The sequence below is a fragment of the Petromyzon marinus genome, chromosome 10, assembly GCF_048934315.1.
Source record: "Petromyzon marinus isolate PM22_M1 ecotype Great Lakes invasive population chromosome 10, UKy_Petmar_22M1.pri1.0, whole genome shotgun sequence".
NCBI classification, from domain to species: Eukaryota; Metazoa; Chordata; class Hyperoartia; order Petromyzontiformes; family Petromyzontidae; genus Petromyzon; species Petromyzon marinus.
The window spans coordinates 3195016-3206989 of record NC_133676.1 but is presented as its reverse complement, the minus strand read 5'-3'; the positions used below and the strand labels follow the sequence as shown (position 1 = coordinate 3206989).

Below are 11974 nucleotides of genomic sequence, written 5' to 3'. Positions count from 1 at the left end.
ACGAATTCGTCGGCCGTAGCTGTACATTGTCTCAACACAGCGGGTTCTCATGACATTGTTTTCTCCGATACCAAAGTACTATGCAAACCTCCCGGTTATTACCAAAGATTTGTCCATGAAGCCATCCAGATATACAAACATAGACACAACTTCAACCGAGAGGATGGTTTTAAATTAAGAAACCACTGGAAAGATGTCATAAACCAAGTCAAAACTTTAGCTACCTTATCAGCACGCAGCATATTCTTTTCGAACTTTTCCATTTTTGTTTCCATTTCTTCCATTGCCCCCATGCAGTGACCCACCGCATCCCCCGCACCCTCAAAATAACAAAAGAGGAATTAACTTAGCCCCGCACCCCATCAATGTCCCCTACTTGGCTCCTCCCCCCCCCCCCCCGTAACCTGCATTTAAGCTCGAGGGTCTCAGAGCCCCCCCACTTGATGCAGTGATCTTGCTGTGACTGTTCCACCTGAAGACGGAAGCTTGTGTTTCCTCCGAAACGTCGTAATTTAATTGTTTTATTTTATTTTACCTACGTGACTTTACCGAAAAAAAATCAAAGAGTATGGCGGGAACCGCATCGCGCGCTTTCAGATGCGCCTATGCGGCTGTCTGGAACGCTCTTCCTTTCGATATTAGGAAGTCACTGGAGCTATGCACGTTTAAATATAGATTGAAAACTAATTTCTTTATAACTGCTTTTTGTGTTTAATTTGTTGTCCTTCTCCCACACCTCCGATTAGCAAGGTTGGCTATGTACGGTGCAAAAGAAGTTCAACATACATACACATGGTGCTGGCCGTGGGAATATACATTAATGTGAGAACATTGGATAAACTATTCCCAGAAAAATCAAAGCAAAGACGGGCAGTATCAAAGAGCACCAAGTCTCTGTATACGTACCACCCCTTGCTAACCTACTGCGAGATGAGCTCCCCCCCATCCCACTCCGTGGGAGTTGTGGGGATTTATTTGCTCCACTCTGCTCAGCGCCGGTATGACGACTGCGGGCCAGTGCAGATGTGGGAGCGAAGACTTGGAGGCAAGGGCAGCTATCACAGACATCGCCACACGTGACCCTCTGCGGGGCACCTTGTAGCCGCACAGCCTGTTCATGGCTGGTGGCCCATTCAATTCAATAACTATGCAGGCGAAATACCCTGCTTGGCTTCCTAGATCGTACAAGATCGGGTCGTGAGGCTGATGTGCAGCGGTTCAAGCTCCTGCTGATGATAGTTTTGTGTTGGCCGTCAACGTTGGTTTGGTCGTATGATTTAAACAACAAGAACAAAAACCGACTTTCCGAAAAGCTGAGCGCATGAACGGCCATGCGTGTAGAGTCACCAGGGTGGCCACCCTCCTCAGCTCAGTGGTGGAAATGGGCCTGAAGGCCCCCGGGGCGCCGTGGCAGGAGTGAAAATGTGACCCCTGTGACTGCGTTCCGGAAGGAATAGAGGGCTCATCTATTTATTTATTTCTTATAAGGTTCCCACGCGCGAGTGTGAACTCTCCTGTGTTCTGACTGAACTGCCCTGGCCACGTCTCTGTATCAGCCAGCCAATAGAAGACCTAGACATTGGTTTAATTACTACAGAGTATATATACACAATATCTACTTATTTTTGTTGTTAATTATTAAAATATCATGACAAAGGCATCACCTCTAACACATGGCTTTCCTCTATACAGTGTGTGCCCTACAATGGGCGTCACTCAACCTTTGGTATAAAACAAATTGCCTCGATGCGCTCGCCACATAAGCGTTCCCAGAGTGATTCTGTCCCACTTCCACCCCTGCATGTGCTGACAAAACTCCAGCACACCTCTTGGGAAGAAGAATATCTCCCAAAAAGAGGGGAGAGTGGCGTGTGACCCGTTGTCTTGCGTAGTGTGTTATTATACAACTGACAAAAAGCCGGGAGTTTTAATTTCCAGGGAAGATTTTCATATTTCACAGGGACATCAGCTACCTTCAGCAGTCGTCCCATCGTCTCATTTCCCTGCCGCTTGTGACCTTCAATGAAAGAAACGCGTTTCGCATTCTTGCCTCTTACAACTCTTGGCAGTGCTGCTTGTTGCTGGCCACGTGGCCTTTTGGGCCTTTGAGCATGTGCTCTGCAAACTGCGAGTGTGTGTTTATTGTTGTATATATATGTGTAAAGAGGTAAATCCTGGGGAAAACCGGAATGAGTGGCGAACCCTTGGCAGTAGCCGGCGCTCGGAGCGAAGGTCGCGCAGGCTGCGGCGAGCGTGACGTGGACTTGTCCTGACAGGAGCGGCTGCTGGTGAGTCTGCTGCCGCGCCACGTAGCCATTGAGCTGCGACAGGACTTCCTTAAGCCGCCCAACCACATCTTCCACAAGGTGTACATCCAGCGCCACGAGAACGTCAGGTGAAGACCCCCCCCCTCAACCCTGCCAGGCTCTGGATGTTCCGACTACCCCTGAAGCTTCCAGGAAATAGACATTTTGAGAACTTTATATGAAAATAAAAAAAAAACCTGATGGGTACCAATTTGTAACGTGCACAGTTTACTTAGATTCAAAAGGTGCAAACAAAACCACAGGCGAGTGGGAAGGCAGCCAGAACCAGCGGCAACAATTGCCTGAGCTCTGGGATGTTTGGCCAGGTCCGTTGAGTGATTATACACGTGGGAGAACACCCATACGTGCGAGGCGGTGGTACAGAACCACATGAAACCTTGGCACAAAGTAGCATACGGAGCCAGGGTTTTCATAAATAAGACTTTAATAATAATGGATTGGGACACAATTGTGTTCCCATTTAACACATCAGTGGCAGGACTCGAAACGTATTGGAAAATAATGGAATGTTCCCTCCACACCAAGTTATCTAACCTCCTCCTTGCGACGCCTGAGTTGAGTTTGTGTTGTGTGTCCCTCTCCGCGACCGTTTTGTGGCGAGGCATTCCCTGGCTCCCTCCACTCTTTATTAGAGAGTAACCCAAGCCAGAGTCCACAGTGTCGCGTGCATTCATGCCGCAGAAATGATGCCTCTCCCTCACGACATCCCCGCTAACATTATGTTGATCAAGGCGACTGCACGCAGCCGTTCTCAAATAATATATCTGACGGAATTGCAACCGTCGTGGAAAACGGATGGTTCTTGTTCGACTGTCCCACAGTGCCACCTGGTGACTATTAATGTACCAATGCCATTATTGATCTCATTGCCTTGGGTTTTTTTTACGTCGTCGCCCGCGTGCGCGTGCGTGCGTCCTTCCTCCTCAGCATCCTGTTTGCTGACATAGTGGGCTTCACCGGCATGGCGTCGCAGTGCACGGCGCAGGAGCTCGTCAAGCTGCTCAACGAGCTGTTTAGCAAGTTCGACGAGCTCGCCACGGTAATTGACCTCGCGAGCTCGGAGGGCGAACCTGTCACCTCAGCTGCTCCATTCCAGCGTGTTCCCTTGGTCGCGGTCGGACGTCATCGCCCTGCGATCCCCCTCAACTGTCAAATCAATGAACTCAAACGGCAATTTCAGCAGCACGGGTGCACATTTAAAGTGCACCCTTTGTGGACAAGAGGAAGGTTCTAGATTAGTGAGTGCTCGCACGATAGCCGGGGGGAGCGGTGGGGCAGTGGTGTTTGCTCTGCACTCAGAACCTAGAAACCTGAGTTCCGTTACCGTCCATGACAAACATTACTGGCGAGTGACATCTGAACTGGCCTTGTTGCCCCCATTCAACAGCCCACACTTACCAGTGTGGGGAAGTATGGTCAAGCAACCTCCACGACCGACACGGTGTGTATAATCCTTAATCCGTCAGTGCATTGACAAAAGCCTGTAAATCATGACTTTCATTATTTTTTCCAATGCAACTTGCATCTGAAAAACACTGCCCACCAGTTCATCTTGAGACGAGTTGCATAACTCGCAGCCGGCGACTCAAGCGCGCCCATCTGCAACCACTCGCATCGGTTGAGAGTGAGGACGTGGTTTCAAATGTTCGCGGCGAAAGCAAGTTTCATCGCGACGTTTAACCGGGCTTGGGTGAGCGATTGATCCGGAGAACTCTGCCGTGGTGGCCTTGTCGCGGTCCCCTTGCAGGAGAACCACTGCCGCAGGATAAAGATCCTGGGCGACTGCTACTACTGCGTGTCCGGACTCGCCCTGGCCAAGGCGGACCACGCGCACTGCTGCGTCAAGATGGGCCTCGACATGATCGACACCATCGAGTGGGTCTCGCATCGACCATGCCAACTGGCGTCGGCAAGCGTGCGGTAGGGCCGAACGGCGGCGTTGCTGTTCGAGCCTGGCGGATGACCTTGGTTAATGCTGCGTGTGCACTGCGATCGATGCTCACTTACCCACTGTGCTGCAAGGTGGCCAGGATAGGGCAGTACAGCAAGTGGGTTTGTGAAGTAATCTGTGGTGGACGAGACCCATTGGGTGTTATCGCCCTTCTGTGTGCAGGTTGGTACTCCGATATCCCTCACAGTACTCTGATATCCCTCCCAGGTGAATCCAAACACTTGTTAATAGAGTTGGCCAAACATCCCAATGCAGAGATGAGTTTGTTATTGGGTACATACGATTTTATTGGATTAAAAAAAGCAATAATGGAGTTGGGTTGTGATTAAATCTGGTTTTAAGATTGAAAATTAATTATTCCAAAATGTGCTTAGATCTCTACGCAAATGAGGACTGGCAGCTTGCGTTATTTTTGGTTTTAGATCCATGTGTTTGTACCAGTGATGATGGTGGTTTGGGTTTTGAGTCATGATATTGACTAGTTCGTTCAGGATTTGATTGTGGAATTCGTTGTCTTCCTTTGAAATGTAACTTGTAAAAACAAACTTTGTGATTGTTTGTTCTTCTCTTTTAAAATGTGAAAAATATTTGTACAACTTCGTAACTTTACCAGAAAATAGTTTTCGGGGACCATTTACGATGGAGGGTCTCACAACCGTAGCGGGAGTTAAGAAATCGGCAGGATGAAGCAATTTAATGGTTCAACAATAGAAAAAAAAAGAACAGGATAAAAATAAATGAATTGGTACCACAAAAATCTACAAAAATATACTTGTGAAAACCACACATTTTGCATAAAGTGAAACAAAACAAGAACTGGGCACTCTGTGTCTCGTTGGGCCACGTATTTCCATGAAAGCCCTTTAATGGGTGGAACCGCATCTGTTTGGCTGTGGCACTGCATGGCTTCTTAATCACGTGGCATCCGAAGCCAGATGCCGCGGGTCCTGGTTTGTCAGATAAATGATGAGGCACGGGAGTAGTTTCATCTGCCCCTCCGCTATCGCTCTGCCCAAGTGCCAACAGGCTGAACCTCACAAAGTGCACTCAAACAGGCTCGTCATGTGAAATTAAAGTCATGGGTCTGTGCCGTTTATATAAGCCTGCCGTGTTTGTGGATATTCCCTGGGTCGACTTGACACGAATCGACCACCGCGTGTGTAAACATCAGCATTGGGAAGACGAGGTCGGCCGAGCATGGCACTGGTCTCACCACACTGCCTTTTGCACCGTCCCACGCTAAATAGGTGCTCACAAGCAATACTTGCCTCCAATTGGTCTGTATGAATACAAGGTTGATAATTGTTTTGTGTATTCATCCATGTGTGTGTGTGTGTGTATCTGGGCAGCCTGGTAGCGGAGGCCATGGAGGTCAGGTTGAACATGCGTGTGGGGCTGCACACGGGTCGCGTGCTGTGTGGCGTGCTGGGCCTGCGCAAGTGGCAGTACGACGTGTGGTCCAACGACGTAACGCTCGCCAATGCCATGGAGGCGGGCGGCCTACCAGGGTGAGTGGAATCACGTGGCCGTGTGGTTTCGACGAACCTGCCAAAAAAAAGGAGCCTGGCGATCGTGATCCAAAAGGCCCTGGTTTGCATTATCATTGCAGGCATGTGGACAACATTTGACTTTTACAAGAAACTGAGAAAGAGCGTAGGCTTTGCCAATTTTAAGTTATTGAAAAGTGATGCTACCGAAACAAACGGAGGTCCACGGGACTTGCCAATGCAATTGAGGTGGTGAAAATGAGACCACACCGTTGGTAGTTTGGACCACACAAGATGCAGATTAAGGTAGCGCCAGGGCTTAACTTCTGCTGGGTCTGTCTGGGTCAAGCGAATCGAATAACATTCGTGCACCCGGCAAATCACATCCAGTATACCTTCGCTGTGGCTACTCGTCGCGTGTTACCCCACCAGTCTATGGTCAATTAGCGATTAACACGATGTGACACAATTTTTGTTCCTGGGTAGTAAGTGTTATTTCCTAATTGCTTATGCCTTAAAAAAATGTAGAAAATGGCTATTATTCCCCACAAACTTTGCTTTTGTGACCAGGACAGTGATATTTAGAAATGTACCTATTTTCCATGAGAAAATGGGCGAATTTGTGTCTTTTCGTTCACATAAAGTCAGAAAAAACAACATGAATCAAAATTAACATGTATTTATACTAAAGTAATACAAAATTACTACGAAAGATTATGAATCAAAATTAACAGGTATTTATACTAAAGTAATACAAAATTACTACAAAAGATTTAGAAGTGAGTAGTTTTTCGAGATTTACGATTATACTGTAAATCACTTTCACGAATCAGCCCCAAACTGTAGTATCCCATCATGTTCTCATACTGTCCTTGGTAGCGGCGTACAAAGTCCAGTATATCCTGGTGAAAGTGCTAGCCTTGCTCCTCCGAGTACGCTCCCATGTTCTCCATGAATTTATCAAGATGAGCATCAAGGATATGGACTTTGAGGGACATCATACAACCCATTGTGCCGTAGTTCTTCACCAGTCTCAACCAGCTCCACATAGTTTTCGACCTTTTGATTGCTCAGGAAGCCACGAACCACTGTGACAAATCTGTTCCAAGCCACTTTCTCCTTACTAGTGAGCTTCTTGGGGAATTCATTGCACTCCAGGATCTTCTTTATCTGTGATCCAACGAAGACACCGGCTTTGACCTTTGCCTCAGATAGCTTACGGAAGAAGTCTTGAAGGTACTTGAAGGCTGCCGACTCCTTATCTACAGCTCTGACAAATTGTTTCATAAGGCCCAATTTGATGTGCAGTGGTGGCATCAGCACCTTCCGGGGGTCCACAAGTGGCTCCCACTTGACGTTGTTTCTCCCCACAGAGAACTTGGTCCGCTGTGGCCAGTCCCGCCTGTGGTAGTGCGCCTTGGTGTCCCTGCAGTCCCAAAGGCAAAGATAGCAGGGAAACTTGGTAAAACCGCCTTGGAGACCCATCAGGAATGCCACCATTTCAGTCTCCAATGACCTCCCAGCCATACTCGTCATACTTCAAGGCGTCCAGCAAGGTCTTGATGCTGTTGTAATCCTCTGAGGTACACCGAGTGAGCCAGGGGAAGAGACGTGCAGTTGTTACCATTATGGAGCAGCACGGCTTTGAGGCTCCTGGATGAGCTGTCAATGAAGAGGCGCCACTCATTCTGGTTTCAGGCGATTCCGATTGCCTCGAACAGACTGGTCACATTGTGGCAGAAGCAGAGCCCATCTTGACGGGTGAAGAAGCTGCAAAAAGTTTGGTGACGCTTCCTCTGATCTGCGACTTGCACTTTCATCCAACAAGTTCCACTGCTTCAGCCTAGACGTCAAAAGCTCAGCATTGGACTTGTTGAGACCAAGATCTCTGATCAAATCGTTGAGGTCTTTTTGATTGGGGTAATATGGGTTTCTCTCCTCAGCTCCACCTCTGAAATTGGCATCTGGATCTACAACGTCTTCCTCGCTCTCTTCTAAAGACGGCTGCTCTTTCTCCGGAGGAGTGGGTACAGGGAGCTCATGGCAGTGTAGCACCGGGGCGATGGATGAAGGAAAGTCCGGATACGTAATAGCAGGTGCATTCTTGCCAGTCCGACGTTTGGAAGGGTCCACCATGCAGAAGTAGCAGTTGCTTGAGTGGTCAGTGGGTTCCCGCCAAATTCTTGGGATAGCGAACTTCATGGCTCTCTTTTCCCCTCTGTACCATCCTACAAAAATGCATTTATCTCACCTATGACTAATGTGTAAGAGATTAAACTTGACTTGAAGATTTCGTGACTGCAGGAATTCATATTCTTTGGGTCTTTCGGTAAAGTCACGTAGATAGGTTAAAAAAATATGTTTTTAAACTATGATGCTTCGATTGCAACACAAGCGATCGTCATCAGGTGGAAAAAGGGGGGGAAAGCCACTAAAAGCATGCTGTTTTAAAGGTTTAGAATGGGCGAAGCCCAAGCGTCCTGGTATCAGAACGAAGTGGGTGGGGTACAAGTGCCCTGGGGCCAGCACAAGCAGAGATGGTTATGTAAATGTGAGATCGGAGAGCAAGAAAAGGGTAGATGCATGAACCGTGAATAAATTAACAACTTGTGATGCGCCCAACGCAGGGGTGACACCGTAGGGACTGGAATTGCTTGTCCCATCTTTAGTAAAATAAAACTAACATCGGAAGGTGACAAGATGGAAACATCACAGCCAGTTATGACTTAAACTGGTTGATGACGTCCTTCCAGTGATTGCTGAGTGTGTACCCATCCTCTCGGTTTGAATTGTGTCTGCGTCTGTTTATTTGGATAGCTTCATGAAATACCTTCATCTTAGATAAATCAATTTCGTGTGCGCCAACCGCAATTGTCAATGATCAGCCACGGCTGAAGTGTTCGTCCTGCCGTGTTTCAGATCTGCCTTATGCTCACGAACACGGTAATCATTGTTTAGAGGTGCTAACTACTCACTGTTCAGTAACCTGCATTGCCACTAGGTATCAAAGGGGCAGTGCAGCGTTACCTCTGTGTACATAACGGTTGGAGTCAGATGAGGTGAAGTGGATCGTAGCCATAGTTTGGTAAGAACCAATCAGACAGTTCCATGTGGGAGTGTGGGATTGGTTACACCTGGCCACAAACGGGTATAAGAAGGGTGAGCGCGCAGAGCGCGGGAAGTTCTCTCCCTACACGAAGACCGACTCCCGGGCTGAAGATAGCCAGGACCCTGGACCCAGCCTTCCAGCCCTTCTGAGGGCTAATGCTCGGCGTATCCAGTGGTCAAGACCCACCGGGCCAGCGGTGGGTCAGATAGCCTCCCCTAGGTCCCAGCCGGAGGACTCTAGGATAGCGGTAGACTTGAGAGTAAGTCCCGCCAAGACAGGAGGCTGTACCTCCTTAGGATAGCAAGAGACCTGTGTGTAGGTCCCGCTAAGTCCGGAGGCTGTACCTCCTTAGGGTATAGGGTGAGGGGACCGTATACCCCTCTGTGTGTTAAGGACTGTGTAAGAGAAGAATTGCAATAAACAGTGGGCATCATAAGAAGTTTATTCGTCATTATAAACACTACAATTGGAAGGACGTCATCAACCAGTTTAAGTCATAACTGGCTGTGATGTTTCCATATACTCACTTGTAAATCTTTTGTAGTAATTTTTGTATTACTTTAGTATAAATACGTGTAAAAAAAATTTCATGTTGTTTTTTTCTGACTTTATGTGAATGAAAAGATACAAATTCGCCCGTGTTCTCATTGAAAATAGGTGCAATTCTAAATATCATTGTCCTGGTCACAAAAGCAAAGTTTATGGGGAATAATAGCCATTTTTTGTACTTTTGAGGCATAAGCAATTAGAAAATAACACTTACTACCTAGGAACCAAAAAAAATTGTTACACAGTGTAATATGACGTGACAAATGTAATCCCTTTGTTACTGTGCCTGAAAACGGTGGGCTCCACGTGAGGCCACGCGGCAGCACTTGGCGCGCGCGCGATGCAACGGCTGCTCCGCGTGATGTCGGTGTATCCTCCCAGGAAGGTGCACATTACGAAGGCCACCCTCGATGGCCTGAGGGGCGACTATGAGGTGGAGCCAGGCCACGGGCAGGAGAGGCACTGCTACTTGCGCAAGAACAACGTTGAGACGTTTTTCATCGTCCCGTCTCGGCGCAGCAAGGTTAGTGGGTTGCAGTGCTATGAACTATTCATGATTTACATACTCGAGCAGAAAAAAAAGGTCTATATTTGCTCCGTGTGCAACTATTGAGTTGGCTGTCACGCGGCATGTCGGTCTTTATAGGCATTTCAAATTTAATTTGCTTCTTTCTCTGCGTGTACAAGATGGGAAATAAACATCACGAGAACCTCTGTTGACCCAGGCCTTTCAAAGGGACGAGCTGACGAACGTGCAGCTGGCAAAAAAGATGCGTTTCAAGACGGTCTGCTCCGTCATGGTGCAGCTCATTCATTCCCGCAAGTTGTTCGGCGCAGAGGTCCCATTCTCCGACATCATGGGCCGCGACGATAACAGGGTAAGACGTCACCTCCGACTCTGTTTCAAGGCAGCGTTCATCCATCGCTTCGGCGGTCGTTTTTTGGGACCAGTTCTCGTTTTTTTTGTTCCATCGCCTGACGGCGACATCTGCAGCCCTCCTACGCTTCACACGCTGGCTCATTGGCGCCGTGCCCGGTGGGGTCTCCACTTTCAGGGCCGTACGTTGCGCATCTCCTCCCAGCGACCGCGGGGTCATTTGGTGTTCTCCTCCTCGTCCCTGCTGCAGCAAGCCGACCCTAGCTCGCGCGTCAACCGCTACGTCCGGCGACTCGTCGAAGCTCGCAGCAGCGAGCGCCCTGCCGCCGACCTGCGGCCGCTGTCCCTCCGCTACAAGCAGGCCGGCCACGAACGACAGGCAGGTGGCCCTCGATCTGCTTCGCGCGGCGGCCACGCACCGCGGCCACATACGCACGCAAGGAAATCGCAGTCAAGGAGTGCTGTCGGCCTGTTTGCTGTTTTTTTTCTGGGTTGATGCAGGAAGGGAAAAAAGAGTAAAGAGGTCAAGAGACATTAGGCTGCACCGCGTGACACGGCGTTGATCCGTACATTTTATGTTGCAGACGAAAGTAGAATATGTACTGAATTTGAGATATTGTGTTTCGCTCTTGTGTTGTTGGATGTTTGTTGCAGTACCACCAGGAGCCAGACGCCCACTTCCACAATGCGGTGCTTGTCTACCTCATTATCGACATTGCCCTGGGCCTTGTGTACTACTTCCTTCTCCCTCTGTAAGTACCGCAAGCATAAGCAAATTTGACAGATGATTGAAATGAAACGATGTGCTGGCTTTGAGTAAAACTGTACTCAGACAAGTGAAATGTTGTCAGGTGAGCAGACAGCTGTTTACTGATGTTCTCAGTGTGTATGTGCTGGTGTTCTCAGTGTGTATGTGCTGGTGTTCTCAATGTGTGTGTACTGACGTTCTCAGTATGAGTGTGCTGGTGTTCTCAGTGTGTGGGCGCTGGTGTTCTCAGTGTGTGTGTGTGCGCTTGTGTTCTCAGTGTGTGTGTGCTCATGTTCTCAGTGTGTGTGTGCTGGTGTTCTCAGTGTGTGTGTGTGCTCATGTTCTCAGTGTGTGTGTGCTGGTGTTCTCAGTGTGTGTGTGTGCTGGTGTTCTCAGTGTGTGTGTGTGTGTGTGCTGGTGTTCTCAGTGTGTGTGTGTGTGTGCTGGTGTTCTCAGTGTGTGTGTGTGCTGGTGTTCTCATTGTGTGTGTGTGTGCGCTGGTGTTCTCAGTGTGTGTGTGCTGGTGTTCTCAGTGTGTGTGTGTGCTGGTGTTCTCAGTATGTGTGTGCTGGTTTTCTCAGTATGTGTGTGCGGGTGTTCTCAGTGTGTGTGTGTGCTGGTGTTCTCAGTGTGTGTGTGCGCTGGTGTTCCCAGTGTGTGTGTGCGCTGGTGTTCTCAGTGTGTGTGCTGGTGTCCTCGGTGTGTGGGCGCTGGTGTTCTCAGTATGTGTGTGATTGGTGGTGTTCTCAGTGTGTGTGTGTGCCCTGGTGTTCTCAGTGTGTTTGTGCTGGTGTTCTCAGAGTGTGTGTGTGTGTGTGCTAGTGTTCTCAGTATGTGTGTGGGCTGGTGTTCTCAGTGTGTGTGTGCTGGTTTTCTCAGTGTGTGTGTGTGCTGGTGTTCTCAGTGTGTGTGTGTGTGCTGGTGTT

At 48.7% G+C, this 11974-nt stretch overlaps 1 protein-coding gene across 2 annotated transcripts in view; it reads left to right on the top strand.

The window, feature by feature from the left end:
- Positions 1 to 475: 475 nt before the first annotated feature.
- The window catches only part of LOC116941104 (adenylate cyclase type 1-like), a 127857-nt gene continuing 116358 nt past the window's right edge, over positions 476 to 11974 (top strand). The window contains exons 1-8 of one of the 2 annotated variants that reach the window (XR_012941381.1): positions 476 to 2395; positions 3255 to 3366; positions 4075 to 4202; positions 5628 to 5786; positions 9805 to 9946; positions 10149 to 10301; positions 10479 to 10679; positions 10955 to 11052. Coding sequence is in view for 1 of the 2 variants with exons in the window: in XM_076066047.1 (XP_075922162.1) it covers positions 3289 to 3366; positions 4075 to 4202; positions 5628 to 5786; positions 9805 to 9946; positions 10149 to 10301; positions 10479 to 10679; positions 10955 to 11052 (959 nt within the window). In the remaining variant the exon portion in view is untranslated. The remainder of the gene's footprint in view (positions 2396 to 3254; positions 3367 to 4074; positions 4203 to 5627; positions 5787 to 9804; positions 9947 to 10148; positions 10302 to 10478; positions 10680 to 10954; positions 11053 to 11974) is intronic. The other variant, XM_076066047.1, reaches the window with a different exon arrangement.